This window comes from Indicator indicator, chromosome 6, assembly GCF_027791375.1.
Source record: "Indicator indicator isolate 239-I01 chromosome 6, UM_Iind_1.1, whole genome shotgun sequence".
Lineage (NCBI taxonomy): Eukaryota > Metazoa > Chordata > Aves > Piciformes > Indicatoridae > Indicator > Indicator indicator.
This window is the reverse complement of record NC_072015.1, coordinates 22,759,762-22,782,145: the sequence shown is the minus strand read 5'-3', so window position 1 is coordinate 22,782,145 and position 22,384 is coordinate 22,759,762. Positions and strand designations below refer to the sequence as shown.

The 22,384-nt window shown below is 40.8% G+C and overlaps 1 protein-coding gene across 14 annotated transcripts in view; it reads right to left on the bottom strand.

The window, feature by feature from the left end:
* Window positions 1-22,384, bottom strand: part of IKZF1 (IKAROS family zinc finger 1) — a 55,386-nt gene that overhangs the window by 15,990 nt on the left and 17,012 nt on the right. For 4 of the 14 annotated variants that reach the window (XM_054381987.1, XM_054381988.1, XM_054381990.1 and 1 more), the window contains exon 3: window positions 5,324-5,584. The exons of 9 other annotated variants lie outside the window; for them this stretch is intronic. In XM_054381987.1, coding sequence (XP_054237962.1) covers window positions 5,324-5,584 — 261 coding nt within the window. Of the gene's footprint in view, window positions 1-5,323; window positions 5,585-7,064; window positions 7,125-22,384 lie in introns of all 14 variants that reach the window. One more of the 14 variants, XM_054381986.1, reaches the window with a different exon arrangement.

Genomic DNA, 22,384 nt, shown 5'->3' with positions numbered 1-22,384 from the left:
CGATGATAACTTCTTGATGCAGGTAGTGGAGGAGCCAACAAGGGGAAGCTCACTGCTGGACCTAGTATTAACTAATAAAGAAGGACTGGTTGGGGTCATTAAGGTCAGGAGCAGCCTTGGCAACTACTCATGACATGGTGGAATTTAGTGTTATACGAGGTAGAAGCAGGACAGTAAGTAGGATTACAACCCTGGACTTCTGCAGGGCTGACTTTGTACTCTTCAAAGATATACTTGCAGGAATACCATGGGCTAAGGCTCTGAAGGGTAAAGGAGCCCAAGAAAGTTGATCATTTTTTAAATGCCACTTCCTTCAAGGTGTGTTTCCTTGAGTAAAAAATTGGGTAGACATGCTAGGAGACCTGCATGGACGAGCAAGGATCTATTAAAGGAAATCTCATGTAAGAAAGAGATTTACAGTGCGTGGAAGAAGGGACTTGTCGCTTGGGAGAACTATAGAGAAGTTGTCAGGGCATGTAGGAAGGCAACAAGGAAGGCCAAAGCCCTTTTAGAATTAAAACTGGCAAAGGAAGTAAAAGAGAACAAGAAGGGCTTCTTCAAATATTTCAAGTAGTACAAGGAAGAACAGGGAAAGTGTGTGCCCACTGCTGAATGAAGAGGCAGCCCTGAAAACTGAGGATGCAGAGAAGGCAGGGTTGCTGAATGCCTTCTTTGCTTCAGTCTTTACTCCTAAGACCAGCCCTTGTGAACTCCAGTCTGTGAATGAAGGAAAGCTGGGAGGAGGGAAGACTCTCTACTAGTCAATGAAGAATGGGTTAGGGATCACTTACATAAATTGAATATTCACAAGTCTGTCGGCCCTGATGAGATGCACTCAAGAGTGTTGAGAGAGCTGCCTGATATCACTCTACCACTCTCCATCATTTTTGCAAAACTGTGGCAAACAGGAGAGGTGCCTGAGGACTGGAGGAAAGCCAATGTCACTTCAGTCTTCAAAAATGGCAAAAAAGAGGTTCCAGGAAACTACAGACCAGTGAGCCTCACCTTCATCCCTGGAAAAATGACGGAGCAGCTCATTCTGGAGGTCATCTCTAGGCACTTGGAGGAGAAGAAGATGATCAGTAGCAGTCAGCATGGATTTACTAAGGGGAAACAATTCTTGGCTAATCTGATAGCATTCTGTGATGCTGTAACTGAATGGGTAGATGCAGGGAGAGCAGTGGATGTAGTCTACTTTGGCCTTAGCAAGGCTTTTGACACTGTCTCCCGTAACATCCTTGTGAGCAAGCTCAGGAAGTGTGTGATAGAAGAACAGGCAGTGAGATGGATTAGGAACTGGTTACACAATAGAGTGCAAAGAATGGTGGTCAATGGTGTCGAGTCCAGATGGAGAGCTGTGAGTAGTGGAGTCCCCCAGGGATCAGTGCTGGGTCCAGTCCTGTTCAACATCTTTATCAGTGACATTGATGAGGGGACAGAGAATCTGCTCAGCAAGTTTGTTGATGATATGTAACTGGGAGGCTTGGCTGATACACCTGAAGGCTGTGCAGGCATTCAGTGAGACTGGGACAGGCTGAAAGGTGGGCAAAGAGGAACCTAAAGCAGAGTCCTGCACCTAGGAAGGATAATAAACTGCACCAGTACAGGTTAGGAGGTGATCTGCTGGAGAACAGCCCTGTGGAGAAGGACCTGCGAGTCCTGGTGGACAAGTGATCCATATACAGCAACATGTCCTTGTGGCCAAGAAGGCCAATGGGATCCTGAGGTGCATTAAGAGTGTGTGCAGCAGATCAAGGGAGGTTCTTCTCCCCCTCTACTCTGCCCTAGTGAGGTCCCACCTGGAATATTGCATTAAGTTCTGGGCTCCCCAGTTCAAGAGGAACAGGGATCTACTTGAGAGAGTCCAAAGGAGGGCTGCAAGGATGATTAGATTAAGGGACTGGAACACATGCCCCATGAGGAAAGGCTGAGAGCCCTGGGGCTTTTTACTCTGGAGAAGAGAAGACTGAGAGAGGATTTAATAAATGTTTATAAATATATGAGGGCTGGATGTCAGGAAGGAAGGGACAGCTTCTTCTTACTTGTGCCCTGTGATAAGACAAGAGGCAAAGAGCATAAACTATAGCACAGTAGGTTCCACCTCAACGTGAGGAAGAACTTTGCTGTAAGGGTCACAGAGCACTAGAACAGGATCCCCAGAGAGATTGTGGAGTCTGCTTCTCTGGAGACTTTCTAGACTCATCTGGATGCATTCCTGTGTGACGTGCACTAGATTATATGATCCTGCTCTGGCAGGGGGGTTGGACTTGAGGATCTCCAGAGGTCCCTTCCAACCCCTAACATCCTGTGATCTTAACTGAAATCTTTCTGATTTCTTAAAAAATGTTACAACAAAATCAACTAATATTGAGAGACAGGCATAAGTCTTTTTTTCTTTGTTTTTCTTTTTTTTTTTTGTGTTAAATCCTCATTATTCAATGGACACTAGTTTTCTAAATGAATTTGAGACATTCAGACCCAACAAGCCATGAATGAAATAACTGGTGACTTAAGTAAAAGCAATGTACATATAAAGAAGGAATATATATCCCTGTGCACACACACACACATGTGCACACTGAGCAAGCAGAGCCTGACTCTGTACCCTGTGGTTTCAGTACCAGGGAGCAAAGAGGGGTTCTCTCTTCTTTCTAGAGCTCCATTTTCCTAAACACTAAGCAAGACAGCAGCAAGCTGGAGAAAATCAATGGAAGGAGAGTGAGGAGAGTCAGGTGTCTGTGAATGGGATTCACTCGGCAGACAGGAGTAGCAGGGAAAGCCAAGGAAGCATTCAATACAATAAAGCTGCTTGCAGACAGGTGGGGTCAAAAATATCAGGTTTTGCTCTGCATATCTGCACTTGGCAGGTGTATTCATTAAAAGTAATTATGCCTTTTATCAGGTCAGGCAGTCATTTAATTTTGGTACTTCAGCATGCTAGAGTTTTGTTAGTTTGTCAAATATTTATTTAAGGAAACCTCAATGCATATGCAGGTTTTACATGAATTAGCAGCAAAGCAATTCTGTTGTGAGCATATTCCCTCAGTAGGCATATACTGAAATGCACTTCAGTGTAGAAAGTTAAATGTCTGTAATAGTTTCTACTTTAACTTCTACTTTAATTTCCACAGTGCAGCTGAAAGGAAGAGCACCACTGCTTCCCTATGACATCCCTTTAATTTAAACTACCAGCTCCAAGCCTTCACTACCTTGTCAGCCCCTGAAAAACTGTCAGAGCTCACCCAAAGAGGCTATTTAGGAGATGAGCTGAGGGTGAGTTACAAGGAAAAGCAGAAGTTTTCTTTCCACAGAAGAACTTGAGGCTGCAACTTCATGCCCTTTAGTTTTACTAAGTGTAAAAGAAGGGTGTCCTGCTGAGGGAAGTGCACCTCGTGCTGTGCTTCCACTGTAAGTTTGTTCCTTGATTAAAAAGAGGGTCTCATTGGCAAGGGGAGGGCTCTGCAAACGGTGGAGAAGTCTTGCAGCGACTGCCCTTACTTGATAGCACCCTGAGCACCCTTGGCAGGCACATGAGTTCCAGACAGGAAGTTTGAGCAACTGGAGGTTTGTGCCAGGGAAACCACTGAGGTGCACCCTAGGGATGCTGCTGTAGCAGCCCAGCTCATTCAGTGGAGACTCAGTCTGCCAGGTACCAACCAGTGCACTAGAAATAAAGGCAGCTCTGCTCACTGCCTCCATAAAATCAGGTGTGCCCCCACACAGGTCATTCAACTTCAATGCAAACAATGCCTCTGACTCTCAGGGACCCAAAACTGTTCCTCTAAAGCAGCAACAGCCTGCTTTTAATAAAACAGTGGTGTCCTTAAACAAGCATGAAAACTTCTATGTTTGAATCCATTTTAAGTTGCAACATTTTATTTCCACTACTACAGCATCGTCCTCAAGCCCGTGGGTCCATTTAAAAAGCCTCATGTCCAAGAAAATTTCCATATATATTTTAGCAACATTTTAAAGGAACACATTAACATCTAATTTTTTTTAAAAAGGAAACACTTGTCCAGCAAACATTTTATTGTGTCTAGGAAGTGGGCTGCAGCCTCTCTTTTGAGAACTGGTTGTGGCTTTTCCAATAAATATCACTGTTTGCTCTTTCCTGACAGAGGGATTTATATTGAATTAGGGAGTACTTTGAAACAGGCCATGTAACAACATTGCTGTCACCACAGCTGATTCTATATGCTGCTAACCCCTGTTCCACTAGCAGATCACACCCTTCCAGAGCTTGGATAGCCACAGCGACAACGACAGACATCAGCGCCAGGGGAACGGACAACATGTGGTGTCTTTTCATGGATCCTCTCCATTAAACTTTGAAAATACTTTGTTAATCTCACTCCTTGGTACTTCAGGGATGTCATTTAAGCATCATTGAGGGTGTATGGAAGAAGAAAAGTATCTATATATTCATTAGTGTATCTATTTCAGTGGAATCTAACCACTGGACAGGATGTTCTTACCTTAAAAATATTTTTTTTAATTCCTACTCATTCGAATATTCATGCAAAAATTGAGATATTTAGCTCGTGTAGCACAACAGTACAGATCAGTTCTCCTTCTTTGACTATAGATGACCTCAGAGTTTAGATTGGAAGCACAATTTTACACAGCTTATATCAGGTAAGATGAGACTCACCCTGATCTCTACTTCATTTGTTTCCACCTCTTCGTTTTTTTGCACTATTTGAGACTATTTAGAATTAGAAAATGAGTCAAGACTCACAGAACTGTATAATGAAAAGCCATCCCTATGGAGTACAACATCCTTATGTTTATTTTAGTGTCCCAGCGGAAAACCCTTTAGTCCAGATTGGACCAATGACAATATGTGTTTTTACTTCATAAATCATTTGATGCAAAATTAAAACCTTTTTACTGAGACTGCCTGTACAGTTCTCTTCGCATTTATTTTACCAGTCATTGATCCATAATGAGCTTTGTTGCATTGCTGGAAACATTAGGACTGGGTCAGCTTTGGAGTTAGTCCCAAATGGGTTTGTCTTTAGCAATTCTTTGAAATTTCTTAGAAATTAAATAAGGTGCCTTTACTTTTTATTTTAATTTGAACGTTTCATTTAAACCAAGCAACGTGCACAATTTCTAGCCCAATAGGTAGACTTCCATCAAGAAGATATCTCAATTCCTGTGCTATCCAAAACGGTGTAAGAGAATAACCACGTTCTAAATCCATACTGATGCTGCATTATTTTACAAGAGGGAACATGTGCATGACACAGAAAACAAGCCTTTTCCTAACACGTGGCCAATTCTCTTAAACTAAAGGAAAAACTATGGCAGGCCTTACCAGTGTGGCTTCGTTTGTGAACCATGAGCACATTGGGACCGATGCAAATTATCCCACAGATATCACATTTTAGCTTTCCGTTAGGAAGTCGAATGCCTCCAACTCCTGACATAGCCTTGCTGCCTGGGCCATTGTGTGAGCCATTCATTTTCTCTCCCGAGGTATCAAGCATTCGTAAATCCTCTGCACATTCTTCCCCATTCATTTCACAGGCACGCCCATTCTCTTCATCACTCTGAGTCTCTATTTTAATATTACCAGCTGAAAAAAACAATACAGGACGCCACTCAGTTTTGTTGCAGAATAAATACGGTGGCAAAGAAACAATCACATGAAAGGAGGTAAGTTCTAAACATGGTGTACAACAGAACTAAATAACAAAAGGTGCAAAGACAACTACATTTCTATGGGCAATGCAATGAGTTTGTAACACATGGAGCAATGAACAGTGAATATCGGTAAGACAAATACAAGGCATCCAGGGAGCTGGGAACCCAAACAATGTTACAAGTCTGTTTCTAGGTCACTTTTAGGTTTTTGCATGTGTAACATTAATTTTGACAATTCAGGCTAACTGGAATGAAGCCACTTCATGGATTTGTCCAAAAGAATTGTAAAAAAAAACAACTCATCAAAGACAATGGGTGAAAATTAACTGAAAATGTACCATTCTCCACTTGGTAGGAAGATCCCAGAGGGTTTGTACTGAATTAAAATACTCGGTTTGCAGTTCTATGGGGTAAGCAAGGACAATGGAAAAGCAAAAAGTACAAACACTGATAAAGAAATAAGGCTGGAGAAGGATGGAAGGAAGAATTTTAGAGCAAGAACTAGCATTAGAGAAAATTCTGAGTGATAATTTTGGTTTTAGGACAGCAGGATTAGGAATCTCTGAGTTAAAGGAAAGGATCTCTAGAACTTATAAGTGGTGATCTAGCAATGACGTAAACTATGGGCAATAATTATGTCAAGAGATGAAAACTTTGACATACATTTGAAATTTAAACTCTTCTCTGCTACATCTTTCAACCTCCCAGGAGCTCCTGGAGGATGTGACTGACAAGAATACTGTTGTTTGTTAAGGTGTTTGCATTTCTGAACACTGCTTGGCAGGGCACCTTTCATAAAGTCTACCAGTGATTTTTCAAATATTGCATTTTTAATAGAAATCATATGCAAGACAGAATGAGTACACATTGCAAATAGCAGTTTCCCAAATGTATGCCCTACAGAGGAATAATTTAGAGATATAGAAAAAACTTTTTAAAATCAATGACCAAGCAGTGATTTACAAAAAATTTACGAATGGCTAAACAGAAGTGACCTGCACTATTCTGCAAATTTAATGGACTACAATCCTGTGATGTTGTTTTCACCATGGCAAACAGAAGCAATGGAGCTATCTGGTTTGACCATACAACAGATTTTCCATAGTTCATACACCAATTTTTTTTCCTCTAAATTGTAAGAATGATAATTTGAATGCAAATATATTCACATGAAACAATTACAGGCTCCTTGGCTGCCAGAGGTTGGGAGAAGGTGGGTTTTGAAGTAGGCTTTAAGCTAAGTTAAAACGAAACACATCTGAATGACACAAAAAGATCAGACTACTTAAGCCCTTTGGTAGCATATGCAGACAAACGTACATTACTGAGAAGCAAAATGACACAAACAAAAATCATAGAAGTAGGAACTAGATGGAAATGCTCTGTAGCGAGCTGAGTTTGCATATACTTACGGGAAAAAGATTTGGGAATTATTGCATGAAAGTCCCTAAAGCCTTCTGCCCCATATGCAGCTGCAATAAAGAAAGCAAACAGGATGCTGGTTTGTGGTATTGCTAGCAGTAAATGTAAAAAAAAAAAAAAAGATGGCATTATTGCTATAAGAGAATTACCTAGAAGAAAGACAGCACTATCATCACAGAAGCAAAACAGTTTAGAATGAAGCAGGAACAGCAGCAGGACAGTTGCCAGGAGAATCCTGACCTGCCCAGAAAAATTCCCATTTGTAAAAATGACCATTCAACAAGTTTTAGCATATATTCCAAATGCAGAACTTCTCTTGTGTGTTTCATATTCTTGCAGATTAATTATTGCTGAAGTCAAGAGCAGCTTCAGCCAAAATGTCTTGAAAGGGTCAGTGGCAGCACAGCCACTCCCTGAGAAACCACAGGCCCCAAATGCAAGCTGCACAATCACACTATACCCTACACTATACCCTACACTATTATGTGTAGCCATGTATAAATTAACATGGCAGAGAGCACATTGATAGAAGTAATGATGGAGCTCATTACTTGATGTAAGTAATGATAGAGATATTGATCCAGTCAATCTTCACTAAAGCTCTCCACAGCTAAGCCCCTGGTGTGCTGTAGCTGTGCTGCTCAATGAATGTCCTGGTGTAGATGAGGCCAAGCATCCAGGATGCCCTTACAAGCGCATCCATTTGGCAACACAGCTCATGGCAGGGGTCAATTCAGATGTGAAGCTCACTTTGCCAGTGAGAGCTTTTTTGTTTGAGTCCTCAGAGAGATTTTACAGGTATAATTTACAAACAAAATGTCCTCATGTTGAAACTTAACCCTTTTTGCAAACTTATTTTCCAAATGAAAACTAATGAAAAAAAAACTTTGCTGAAGTAGAAGACCCAACATGAGAGAGAAATCAATTCAGTAGAAACACTGATGACTTTTATTAAAACTCAATGAGAAATAGGAAGGTAGGCTATATGCTATTTTTGTTGGAGTCTTAGACTGAAAATAAAAATCAACAGTGTTTTCTGTATTTTTGTGAGAGACATTCCTGTCCATCTTGTAATAGTGGGGAAAATCACTTGTAGAGTAGTGATGATGTGACAAATACTAGTGATGATGTGACAAATACCTGAAAATGTGACTTTTCGTATGTGTTGATAAAGAACATGTTCAACGTTTGTAGAGGTTTCTCAAACAGTTACTCTATATAGATTTTATACAAATAATTTCTGTGCACATTCGTGTCTATGTTACACATACATGCAGATATTATTCAGCTCTACATAATTCATGGTAATAATTTCTCATTTTCTCTTCTAACACCAGGAAGATATTACTCATTAATTAATTTGCTTCCAATTTAGTTGAAGATCACCTTAAAAGGCTATGTATTTTATTATCTTTGTAGGCATTAGTGCACTTCATGAGAGTTTAATCCAAAACAAGGCTATTTTCTGTGCAAGGAGTGTGGAGTGCACCAGTGTCACTGAACTGACAGCTTTACACCACTCCTTTTTACCTACATGGAGTGTGGAAAAGTTACCTAAAAGCAGGGCACTGGGTGGGTCCCCCTGTACTCTCTGATGTTTACTAGGAGCTTCACTTGGGATTTTGAGAAGAGCATTTGAAGTTTATAACACAACAACTGTTTTGTATTCTATGGTTAAAGACGGCTTATGCAAGCCTTTGGGGAAAACAAACAAACCAAAAAAAAAGAACTGTCGTGTCAAAGGGGAGAGGGGTGAAGATATGATTTATCACTCAAGTGCAGTGTAGCTGGCTCATCACAAGACTCAGTCTGGGGCAGTCGGGAAGGCAGGATGGAGGGCAAGGTAACAGTCACACTTCCCTGAAAAAGAGTTGAGTAATGAGGAGAGAGAAGGGAGGCATTTTGCAATAAATGAAAAGAGTTGGTAGAGGGGAAAATGGAGGAAACAAATGGACCTCCTGGGAAGCGGGACATGGAGGTTGGCTTTTACAGACAGAGAAATAGGCAAGTGGTAAAAAGGAAGTGAAGAAATATTGTTTTCAATCTATTGCCAACGTACCTTCTCTTTAAGCTATGGGACTGCCTCCCAGATGCAAAATCCTTTCAGTTTTGTGAGACAGTTTTAAGTACCAGGGCCAAAATCCTATTTGGAATGGAGCATTCACCTCCCAAGTCATATTCTTCTTCAGTGGGATTTTTACAGAATCAAAAATTGTAAGACCTAATTATCGAATGGATTTAGAAAGTTAGGAGAGAAAAATAAACTACACCAAAGCTTCTGGGGAATTTTAAAAATTGAGTTCCCAAACTCTTTGATTTTCAATGGGACTTCAGAATCTTCAGAACTTTTATCCCAGTAGGTACTTAGCTGTATCTTGTGGCACACACTTGCCTTTTAGAAGCTATCCTTTAGCCTGTCTTTGAAAGTAACAACTATTGGATTTTGGGTCCATGCAATGTGTAACTGCTCCCCTGACACACAACGCCAGCTTGAGATAAAGAGATTAATATAAGAAAAGAGTTTAATATAACATATCATAATCACAATGCATGATTACCTTAGCTAATAATCTAATTAATCTAATAATACAATGTGTAATTACCTTAGCGTAGCCTATTTGCAGAAGAAGTGCAGTGAAATACAGGAAAAACCCAGGATAAAACAGAAAGCCAAAACCAGCAGCTACTCAACTCCCATTTGTTCCACCACCATGCTTGCGGAAAAGAGCCAACACTCAAGAATCCGGAACCCAGAAGCAGCAATTGGAACAGGAAGCCTTCCATGTTGCAATCTGAACTTCAAGTCCCATAATACTTTGCTCCAGTTAGCACTTTCATTTTGAAGCTGGCATGACTGCAGCATGGTATGAATAACAGCAGCAGGTTCAACTCAATCCATGACATTCTCCACCCCTTACTCTATACCATCTGCATCAAGCAGCAATCAACATCAAAAAACAGACATCATATGTCAGTCACTGTCCATTCTCACTTGCTCACTTGCTTGAAGACCTGTCTTCAAGTCGCTTTAAATAATTTAGGTGTATGTAATTTTTTTTGGCCTGAGTGATTCATTTGTTATTCCAAGACAAATCAGAAGTATTTTAGTAATGCTAGCTGTTGTTTAAATGGTAGCTTGAAAGTCCAACAAGAGTTTTCCTCGAAGGCATCATAACTATTCAAGCAACAGACAGATGAAGCTACAAAAACACTGGGCTGATTTGAACAGTGGATTAGCACTGTTGTGGTGAGAAGAAAATATTTCACACCCTGCTTTCTCACATGCCACTCAGAAAACTAAGGCACACAAGCAAGTTGTTTGACCACAGAATATTTAAGGAGTCTGCATTCACTCTCCAGGCTTGACAATGACAAAGACCAATTCTTTAACATAAATTATGTTTCAATTAATAGTATGAACTTCCAAATTGACAGGAAGAATCACATAGGTATAAAAAAGGCCAACAAAGTGTCTAGGCAGAGCAACCACAGTCAGTTATGCAAAGGCCTTAGCCCTTCTTGAGTAAAATTCAGAAGATATATATAAATAGGTGGGACTGATTCAAACTATTTTTTTAGCCATAAAAAAAATGAATACATTCAAGTGCTTTTAAAAATGACTGGTTTGCCCTTCCTTTTCTTCATATAGAACTCCATTGCCCAGTTAATCAAACATTTGTGGTGTCTGCATGTATAAAATGATGGAAGTTACAGGGAGCTCAGAATTGCCTAAGAGGCTGGAGGCTACAATGTGACTAAATTGATATGGATGAAGGGAAATTTCTGTTGAAGAAGGACTTAGTATTCACTGTGTCACAGGGTACAGAGCCCATTAGCATAGTAGAAGGGGAATGTCCGAGGCTGTCAGTGCAGTCCAGGGACACAGTGCTGGCACCTTATTGTTTTGCTCGAGAGAGCTGAAGTCTTTACCACAGGCTGCAACATGGCAAAGAGAGGGCAACAGCTAAATATAAAGGTCTCTTAATGAGAGGTTCTCAGGCTGGCTTTTTAAAGGGAAACAAAAATAACAGAAAGAATGGGAGCAAGAGCCACTGAGGCACACCTGTAGGTAGAGCAGACTGGTGCTAATGGATAAGGAGATCCCTACTGTGAGGTCCATGCTGCCCCTCCTTTGACTCCAAGTGCCAATCAGCCCTTGGCAGCCAATTTCTTCCCTACTCTAAATTTGGCTTTCAATCAACATATATTATTCCAGAAACACAGGCATCCCGAGATAAGCTATCTCCCATGGGACAACTGGTGTAAGAAGCTCCACCCATGTCATCACCCATGACTGCCATTTCCTCCCACTGCCAGGCACTCTGTGGGGAGGTGCCCATCGCCAACACCAGCACCTGATGGCATGCACAGCTTGGCTGCATTGCAAAACACACCAATGTGGTTTTCCAGTGGGTGCAAGGAGATCAAGCTGCAGGGAATGCAAAGAAATGCACAAAACATAAAGTATGTCCTCTGTAGGTACAAAAGGTGGTTGTTGCTTATGGTGTAGACTCCCAGTAAACTCCCATGAATTTCCAATGGGAATTCTCTAATGCACCAGTAAAGATGGACAGGTTAAATGGATTCAAGTAATGCCCCCCATAATCTACTTACACAGTCGAGGCTAAGTGCTTTGTATGTATCTTTCTGAATTTGTGTTACAGCAGTAACCATCTGCAACCAAGCCAAGGGGCTGGTCTAGTTCATGCTTATTGTCTGTTATGCTACCTGCTGGTACATTTTGTACTGGATTCAAGTTGTTTTTTTTCAAAGGACTGTTAACTACTTGGCTGCCTGATGTTCATCATCTGAATTACCAGTAAAACTAAGTTTTAAAGGTGAGAGAAAAAGCATTGTCAAGAAAAGCCATTCAAAATATTTTTCTCAGATTCCATATGTATCTGTAATCCATGCTTCCTCTGTACGAAGTCCTCTCCATCTTTTACTGCCTGCATGTTGGAGAAGCTAGAGGAACTGCTGCAGTCTTGCTGGTAACAGACTTTATTGACAGTTTTCTGTTTTGAGAAGTAAGCTGGGAAGATTTTCAAATTGGGCAGAAAAGTTTGCTGACAAATGATAGCAAGAACAGAGCTTCTCATCCTCAGTGTCTGTTCTGCTTCCATCATATTTTCATGTGAGTATTGAAGTATGGGGAAGTAGCAAAATGGCATTTAGCAAGAATTTTTTTAAAAGCAAAGTAACCTGAAGTAACAATACACAACAGTCAGGTAAAAAACACTACTGTACATGAAAACATTCCCAGCCCACATAGGTATACCTGTGTGGATACGGATGCTTATGTGCTGAGTCTGGCATCTATGAAGTTGTGTTCTCCCTCAAATGCTACAGGCACAAACATTGCAGCTTCTGCTCTTAGCCAAACAGCAACAGTTACCCAAGAAAGGCAGAGTCTCAGACACACAACAATCTGCAGGGATCCCTAGCCAAAGCAAAGGGCTTAACAAGTGCATAAATATGAATAAGGCAACAGCTACACACTTAAGGTGATCAGTTACATACAAATGATGTGTAGTTAGAGGGGGAACTATAAACCTGCCTGACCAAGAGAAAATCTTGTGAAATCTTACTACAGGGGACCAGGCCTGTACCAGCTGAAGACAACAGGTGTTACCCAGCAGAAGAAAGCTACCACTTAAGAGCAATGAAGCATCCTTGGTTTGTGGTAGAGAGGACAAAGCTCCCAGGCTCACTGTACAGCCAGTGTGGTGCATGGGGGAGCACAGGGACAGTCAGAGAGATGAACTATTTTGCATATTGCTTCAGAGTACCTAAATTTGCTTTACCCTGAATGCAAATTTAGTCCTTGCAAACCTTCCCCTTTTCATGATTCAGCTCAGTGAGCTGTTTACACATCTTTCATTTCATCCCTGGAGTCGTGCAGAGCTACCTTCGCTCAGGATCAAACCCTCACAAGTCCACCCAGGTGAACATTTAATGTGCTGTGCCTTCAGTTAGCAAGATGGATACACAGACTCCTTATCTACCATGATGATGTCTTGAGCACTATTTCATGCAAGTGCTCATAGTTCCCCATCTGTCAAAGGGTCAGTAGATCTAAAATTAGACCAAGCAGCTGTGTTTAGGTTTGGGGAGGTGCCTATGGGTGCTGCACCAAGGCTGTGCTGTGTCACTCTCCTCTTTTGAGGTCAGAGGATAAATGAAGAGGAACAGCCATTTCAGCACACGAGAGAGAATACTTTATGACAAATTTATTGTCTTGTCTATGAAAACAAATTGCAGAGTTTTAGTTGAGTTTCTGGTGCAGGTATCACCATGCCTCCAGAGACGAAAGTCCAATATGGCAATCCACTCAGGTGCAGCTTCCTCAAACTCCGAGCAAATCCTCAGCATGCTTAGGTCTGATGGATGTAAAAGGGTGTTTAAAATTATTTTACCACTCTCTTGAATGAGTAATCTGACATTTGAAACTCACTGGAAACACAGTTAAGATCACAATCTTCAAAGGGACAATCACTATGCCAAGTATCACTATCTTACATCAAAATGCAACCATTGTCCTAACATGGATAGATCAACAGTTTCCAAGCCAATATGTTGCTGGCAGAGCTTCAAGGAAAAAGGCTTTCAAAATAATAGTTGTTGAATTAGATATTCTCCAACAGCACCACTCTAGACTAAATTGTCGTAATTATCCCCAAACTGACTATTATGGACAGGAGAAACCTACATAACTCAGACCACGGAAATTCTTCCATCAAGGTCTTAATTCCTGGCTGTTACAGAAGAGAATAAGCTAATAAATTTAACCAGCATTCAAATACTGCTTGAATTTTTCTAAATTCTTCCATTCCTTTCAATATGTCTGCCAATTATTTTAATCCTAGCCCATCAATGAAAGGTTTTTACAAAAGCAACCAATGTTTTGGGGCTCTCCAACTTCAGATACTAACAAAACTAGATTATCAGTCACTGAGAAATCAGACCACCGTCTCAAGCTCCATCTCTGAATTCTGGGCTTGCAGTCACCTTTGAAAATTAGAATCAACCTCTGTTTAGCACACATGTCCAAGCAAGCATTTGTTAGGTCCTCACAAACTCTATTTGCTATATCTGTAAATTCATCATTGGAGAAGTAGTTAACAAAAGTATGCATATTTTCATATTCGGATTTCAAAGCTTAGAGTCAGTTCAGGTATTGCTTCCCAATCTGTAACAGAGGGGTACTATCAAACTCTCATTCCACTAGAGCATCCCACTGACTGCAAGAAACTGTGTGGCAGTTGAGAGTATTTTTTAAAGTATCTGAATGACTTGGGAGCTTAAGTCTCCTTGACTTCTAGCGAGTGGTAATCAGACTTTTAAGTCAATCCAAGCTTTGCATGGCAAATCCACACTGAATACTGTTGAACTTGAGTTCAAACACAGCCATTGCTGAGAAACATCACAGCTTCCCCCTTGTCCAACTTAACAGGAAACCTCTATCTACTGTTCCTCTAACTCCTTCCACAAACACACAGAGCAGTCTGGACATATTACCCATTTCCTCCCAACCCACAGTTGTTTATCTCCTTAGCATCTGTCATGGCCTAGAAGTTTGGAGCAAGTCCTACACCATTTGCTATGATGTAAATTTAAATCAATCAAGTTGAAAGGCTCCTACAAGATTCTAGGCAGAAAAAAAAAAAAAAGGGAGTGGGGGAATAGGAGAAAAAAGAGAAGGAATAGGGAAAAGGAAAGGGTGAAGGAAAAGGAAAAGGAAAGGGAAAGTGAAAGGAAAAAACTTCTAATTAACGGATGCCCTAGGAAGTAGTTGGAGCATAGTCTGTGGGAGCACATTTTGGAAGTGTGTTTTCCCAGCTGCCTGACACCTCAAGAAAACAATAACTCCTCATTTTGATCCACAGCATTTTCCAAAAGTTTACTTCACATACAGACATGGACACAAATAGTAATTTTCCCTTTGAGGTTTTATTGTTGTTTTCTTTTTTGTTTTTGAAAGGGCAGTACTGTGCACAATACATGCCTAGAGGTCTGTTCAGCATTTTTGTCTCTACAGGCAAGGTCAGAAATACATCAGGGCTATATCTTTGTGGCAGCAGTATTGTGGGAGACAGACTGTCATCACTCCTTTGCATTCAAGGACACAGTGACATTCAGTTTGGGATTACCTGAAACTATTTGACAAGGCATTACTCCAAGTTCTGAAGTTGGAAACCTTCAGAATGACTTTCTGTCATTTCTCTTCCCTATTTATAATTCTGTCCCTTCTTTCCCTCAGCCCCCAACTCCTGCTTCTCCACCCTAGCCTGCTTTTGCACACTCCCAGAGGTGAAACTGAAGAGCTGCAGTTGTGACACTGCAGTTTGTGTGTCATATTGTAACTGGGTTTCCACATCCTCCTCAATCTGTTGTAAAAGAACTCGAAGAGGAAGAAGGGCAAATAATGAAATATAGGAAAGCAGGAAAAAAGGGGAAGCAGCCGAGAGACAGCAGCCCAACTGAAATGCTAAGAATTATGGAGAAGTGACATAAAGGGAAGCACAGACCAGGAATTGTACTTGGTGGCTTAGCAGATTTTTTTTTTTTTTAAAACCAAACAAAAAATACAAAAGCTTAGCTTTTTCCACCTCTCCAGCAATCTCCTAGATTACTGTTTCTCTCTGACTTTCACCCACTTGATCTGCATTTCCCTTCCCACCTCCTTTAAGACAGCAAACTGCTGCTCTGCGTACGGCTGGACTTCACCAAATTTGAGCCAACAACTATCCTCCTCCTTATCTTCACATCAACCAAGAGAAGGGATTCTTAAAATCACTCTCACAAAGAAAAGAGAAAATGAAATATGAAACAAAATGCCTAGCCTCAGAGTAAGAGGACTCGATTAGGCAATCCATTTATTTGCTGAAGGCAGCCACAGGAGGTCAGAGTGGTGGAAGAGTACAGAAGGAAATTGGCTAAAGCACGGTAAGGATTGCCTAACTAGGCAATCCAGCCTGGCTGCCAGTGGATAGATCAGACAGCTTAGGAAGTCCCACCACTGAGATCACGTACTGTTCTGTCCTGCTTGTTCAGAATGAAACTTGGCCAGAGCAGAAAACGTTTGAAATTCACATGAAGAATTTTCTCTTCTCCATTTGTAGACAAGAGATACAAAGCAGAACATGAACCTCTTTAAGAACAGAGCAGGCACCAGCTTTTTATGATCTCCCATTTCTCAGGGTCTTTTCAGCAAGAATTTTTCTGATGAAGGGCTGAGTTGAAAGCAAAAACTTGAGAAATGACCCTCTAAAAAATATAACAACACTAACAGTTATGCATCCTCTTTGTCAAGCTCCAGTCTTTATCTTATCCGGTGGCTAACTGAATTTTGTAGTTTCTCAGGAAAATAGTGGTGAAATCCTGCATGTAAATGAAGACAGGAGTGTTACACAAAGGTGTACTGTGGTATAATTGTTCGTTCATCATAGCACGAAAGCTACCCTCTTGGAAGAGCTTCTTCAAAACCATTTGTGGCTATTCCCCCACAAAGGAGGCTGTCAGGAGGTGATAAGAAATGGGTATTAGTGAGGCTACACTTTCTTTGAAACACTTTTGCACGGACTATCAGCAGGCTCAGCTATTTTCCCTACCATTTATCTGTGAATTAAGAAATATCTTCTGGGTCACTACATCAGTGTTCAGCTCTTTCACTATAGTTAATGTATTTTGGGGCGTGTGGGACAGAGAAGAGGTGACTTTACCTGAATAGGTAGCTGCAGTTAGCAGTTTCCTTTTGCAAACTCCAACAGTCCTTTACTGTCCCTGACTTGGTGACCTGCACTTCACTTCCCATCCTGCAGCTCAGACTACTCTTTCACTTCCGTACAGATACAACACCAATACCTCCAGTTCACAGCACCACACTTTATAGACTGCACTATTTTTCTAGGGATGGTAGGTGACCAAGCTGTGTAATGCCCATCTACACATATGTGAGAGGGACTATGATTTTGAAGTTTTGTGTAGCTCATCATGTCTTACCTAGTACAGAGAAAGGCTGGTGCAAATTTTGGGGTTGAGGGATATGACCTGCCTTCTAGCTTCACTAGTTCTGGTCTGGTTTTAAGCTCAGTGGAGCCACTCTTGATTTAGTTCAGCATTTCCAAAGACAAAAATCAGTCATGCAGTTGGTCAAGAAATGATGCTGTATCAGGTCAAATGAGTAGTGTAAGAGAAAACCTAGCTACAGATGTTCTCCACAGCAAATGGACACAATTTGCTATTTGATTTTTGATGAGAAATATCAGGCAGATTAGGAAGAAATATGACCATTTTCCTGTCAAGACAGTCATAATGTTACTTTTAAACCAGGAAAACTGGAAGCAGATAAGCACTGGCCTCTCCTGCAATCCTAGCCATAAGGACAGGCATGAATAGTTTGCCTCATTAAGGAGCAATACCATAAGGGGATTTTTCATGCTGATGTAAATGTGGAAAAAAGAGAATACTAAATAGCAACAGAAATGGGCAATACTTAGGCCAGAACTAATCTCTGTTCCTCATCAATTATAAATGTATCTTTTAATAATTCTCTTTCTCAGAAACAGTAGACACCTTCTTCATCCTATACAGATTTCGGCAACAAACAAAATTTTGTGGCCTCAAAGAGGGACAGGGCACTGGATGCAAGCTTAGGAAATCTAAGTTTAATTCCTAGCTCAGCCACAGACTTCCTGTGTGGCCTTGGGAAAGGCACTTAATCCATCATGTGCCCTCACTTCCCTATCTGCACATTTTTCAATTCTCTTGTAATGGGGATAAGATTTTTTTTCTCTCTTTCTTTTTTTCTTTTTTTTCTTTTTCTTTTTTTTTTTTTAACGGAGAATCTGAAAAGCTATGTTGCTGTTTAGAGTGATTTCTACATCTGGGTATGGGCTTCTCAAGTGTCCTAAAACAGGAGGCCATGCACTGGTCACCCTCCTGGCATGTGTCCCACAGAAGATGATAAGAGATCATGGGGAAGGCAGCAGTTGTAGTTTAAGAGGTTGCATCATTTAGGTGCTTTTGGTAATGTTACCCATAATCCGTGATTTGTTGTATAGAATTACACAAGGGTAGAAATATTGTCCAGCCTATCAAAACTTGATTACACCCATAAAATATTGAATATTGAGTGCTTGGAGCCCTCAGCCAGCTCTCCCTTGTCTGGGATTGCTCAAGGTCAAAAAGTAAGCTTTTTCTTCCTCAAACTAATGATGTTCCAAGAGAGAGGTAAAAATCCCAGAAGCAATTGCTTCAAGGAAAAAAAAAAGTACAAGCTGTTTAAGATACCCAAATCAGTTTTTAAATTCCAGCCACAGTGCAGCCAGCAGGGCAGAAGTTTCAAGTGGTCTGAGAAAGGAAACATGAGAGGGGCTCAGCCTGCACATTTTTTTGTAGGAAATGACTAAATACTGAAAACTCTGTCATCTCCAGTTAAGCTTCTTATACATGTTCGGTTAAAAGGTGTGAAATCTCACTCTACCAAATTGGTAGAGCATAATTTTTGTAATGAAAACCATCTTCAGAAATAGCTCAGTAAAAAGAAGTGCATGGATGGGATATGTAGTCGACCCCCTGAAATCTGGACTTATATCCCAACTTTATCCTCAGCTGCCCACCCTCCCCGGACCAGTCTCACTCACTGCTCTGTCACACCAGCACTGGGATGTAATTTCACCCATTGTACTGCACTGGGATTCCTGCCTGTGCAAATCAAGCACAGAGCTGGAAATTATCCATGTTTTTTTCCAAAAGTCCAAGCAGCACAGTGAATTCCTCCTCTGTACTAGTCAGAAATCAGATAATTAGTTTCTTCCTGATTCCCAAAATGATCCAACCATTTGCTGTCAATTCCCTCATGCACCATTACCAACTCTTTAATTTCTGTCTACCTGTTTTATATTTTTTTACCTTGTTTTTCAATATAAAAAAGGTACTGTGTAAAACAAAGCTGGGTACTTTGAACCAAACCAATCTGACTGCTCCTTGTTCACATATGACTGTTTTTCTGCAACTATTAGAAAATCAAATCTGCTGTCTGGTCCCCAGAATTCTATTTACGCTTTAGATTCCACAGCACAATTGATTAGATCTCATTGTGCCCTACTTCACATTTACCTTGGTTAGAACTTGTAAGGCTTAACTAATCAATTATGTATATATAGCTTTAATTAAACTGCAATCTCTTTGGGGCACGCTGTTGGTATTTGTGCAATGTGTAGAGCAACAAGGAACTGTTCCTTTTCCAGGAGCCCTGTGCTGCAACAGAAATCCATAGATAAAAACAACAAAGCAATTGGACAGAAATGTCAGTAGAAACACCCAAAACTTAATTTGATCTACTCGTGAGTCTTACATAAACAGTGAGAGTTCATATGGACAGAAAACAGGCATCTACACACAAGGAGAAGAAGATGTGTGCTGTGAAAAATGGTGCCAGGCACTCAGAGAGTGATCAAAACTTGGCCTCCCATAGCAGGTCATGATCTGTTAATTTCTTGACCTCGCAGCATTTATGGAATATTGCAAAGTGTCTAGCAGGAAAAATTTCTGCCAAACTTCCTCTCTGCTCCTAGACAGTGTGTCTTACACAGTGTAAGAGTCTTTTACTTGGAGGATTCCTTTTGCCACTTTTTAAAGCATCTTCACTGTTTATGTTTAAAGTACTCTTCAAATACTGCAAAGGAATAGACATTGTGCTGCATTTTTACCAAACATGAAGGATTTTAGGCGTAGAAACACCCAGATGTGTGCTATCACACGTTAGGAAACCTTTCCTGTGAACTACCAAGTTGCAACTCCACATTGGTACCAAGCCAGAAAGAGTCCTTAAGTACTACTTAATTCAGGATCCATAATACACCTAAATTTCATGCTGACACCTGGACAGTGTGACTGGACTAAGAGTGAGGCAAATGAGAAGTGTAAAAAATCTTCCCCATTAAAATGCAAAGCAGCTCTACAGAAGGTGCTATTTCTTATTTCTTTGATATCTGTGCTGAACTGTGGAGTATAGTGTGAGGTCAAGAAGGAAAGAAAGCGAAATCCTGCTAGCTCTACCATCTAAGCACACACACAGAGTCAAGCAAGTTTGTCAGAGTCTGCAGCAAGTGAGCAGACTCAGTCTTCAGAAAATTAATCTTTACCTCATAAACTAGTTAGCAACCAGAGACAAAAATATGGGACTGCTAAGTGACAGTTTATTCATTTGGAGGACAGAATCTCAGGGGAAGTTGCTTCTGCCTTGTCCAACACAAGGACATAAGCACATAAGGCACTCAAGTCCTAGCGATCCCAGTGTACTACTGGCAGGCCTTTGGTCATGGAAACTGTTAGACATCAATACAGTCACATGCACCACAGCAGCGCTGAAAGCTCTCCTTGCTGCTGGGACAAATGAAGCCCATCTCATCCACACCTACCAATTCCTTTACCTCAGAAGCACCATGGAGTCCCACTGAAACTGATGTGAGCCACGGGCTTACAATTTCAGGGTAATGTGTTTCAAAACTGGTCATAGAAAGTTTCATTTTCTGTTGTCATCTTTTTTAACGAATAAATGTTCAGTGGCTGTCAGTAGTGCAGGACCACGGCATGCTGTGGCAGACCTTCCCAGTCAATCTTGTGAAATTTGTTTCTGATGATGCAAATGTCCTATTTGCTAGAGCTCCCTAGTGCTATCTGATGAACTCCTATGCTATGCCTGAACGTGAAAAACACAACCCACAGCCCAGAATGTGTGGATTGCTGTGTTCTCAGGAAGTATGCAACTAATATAACTATTTGTGCTCTGTCTCACTGAGGGTAAAAAAGAGGGGTGAAAAAAAACCACCATTGCACAGCAGACACCAGACCTCACGCAGGAAGGCTGAGGACTGCATTTTGTCTGACTAGACTGGCCTTTGTGAGGGGTTATACTTTGCACTCAGCTGTAGCTCCCAAAATGTACATAAGGACATCCCCTGAATATCACTGCCACTTTCTGGGGCAGGAGAGTAGAAGGGTCCATCAGTACATCTGTTCCAGTGGTTCTTTTAGTTGTACTGTTATACTCCTTAGCTCACCCATCTACTGAAGCATCTCAAAGAACACTTTTGAGTTAGGTATGCATCAGCTTTTAGTAGAAAGCTGTATTTCAAATGAGCTATACAAGATATTATATCTGCATTTCCATTAGATTATTTCAATGTCAGGCATCTATCCCTCTGTGAGGACCAGATGTCCCCCAGCATTTCACTGTGCAAACCCAAATTTGGTATAGGACTATAAAAGAATCTGCTGGGAGAAAAAAAAAATCATCAATGTATCCCCACTCTCCGTTACAGACCTTACCTGAATAACACTAAGAAATTAAGAGGAACACGGGAAGGAACAGCACTTATGAACTGCAGGGGAGAGTCCTGAGTCCATGTACCTGTCAGTTAGGGAAGAGAACCTCTCCAGGGCATCACCTCTGTAACGAATGCCAGGGGGAAGGATTGAGAAGAGGTGTGTGTCTCTCTCTCCTTTTCCCAGGTTTTCTTAACTACATGAACTCCTTGTGGTCCTTGTAGTACCATGATCCCATCCTCACAGCTGCCTTGGCCCCGCAGCAGGCCTACACAGACTGCAAAAGCAACAATGGGTGCAAACAGGTTTTCTTCAGCTGCAGCCCACTTCCCAAGTGGAATTTACACTTAGGTTTCTTACAGGGATACAGACAAATTATCAGGAGCTAATCTTTTCCTCTTTTGGTTTGAAAAAAAAAATATTTTTATGACATGTTTATTTTGCAGACTGTATGTTTGATAGCTTTTCCCTTCTTAAAAAGAATGAAAATCTCAGCTCTCAATATAAATGCTCCACTGCCTATGTGTACTGCTTTTTAATTTTTTTACACAGACACACACAGAAGAATTTGATTTTGCAGGCATAAAATTTTATGTTTGCTGACAGACATCTTTGTATGTACATGTGTGTATGTGTGTACATTTACACATGCAAAAGATGGAACTTGGAATAAATGGCTTCTCTTGGCTGGAAAATGCATAGCCTTTTCCAACTTCAAAGACAGTATTAAAGAAAAGCAATGAATTACAAAAAGTTTTAGAAATTAAAAATATTTTTTCTTTGTCTCCTTGACACCAAGGTCTAAATTATGCATTGTATAAATCAGCCTCCCGTGGCACACAGGAAAGAGCTTACTGGCAATGGTTACACTGTATAGCAAACATACAGCCTGATTAATGCGTAATTATAGAATAAACAATATCAGACTCCTCTAGTTTGTTTCACAAGGAGGAAAAAAAAACATTTAACACCACAATAA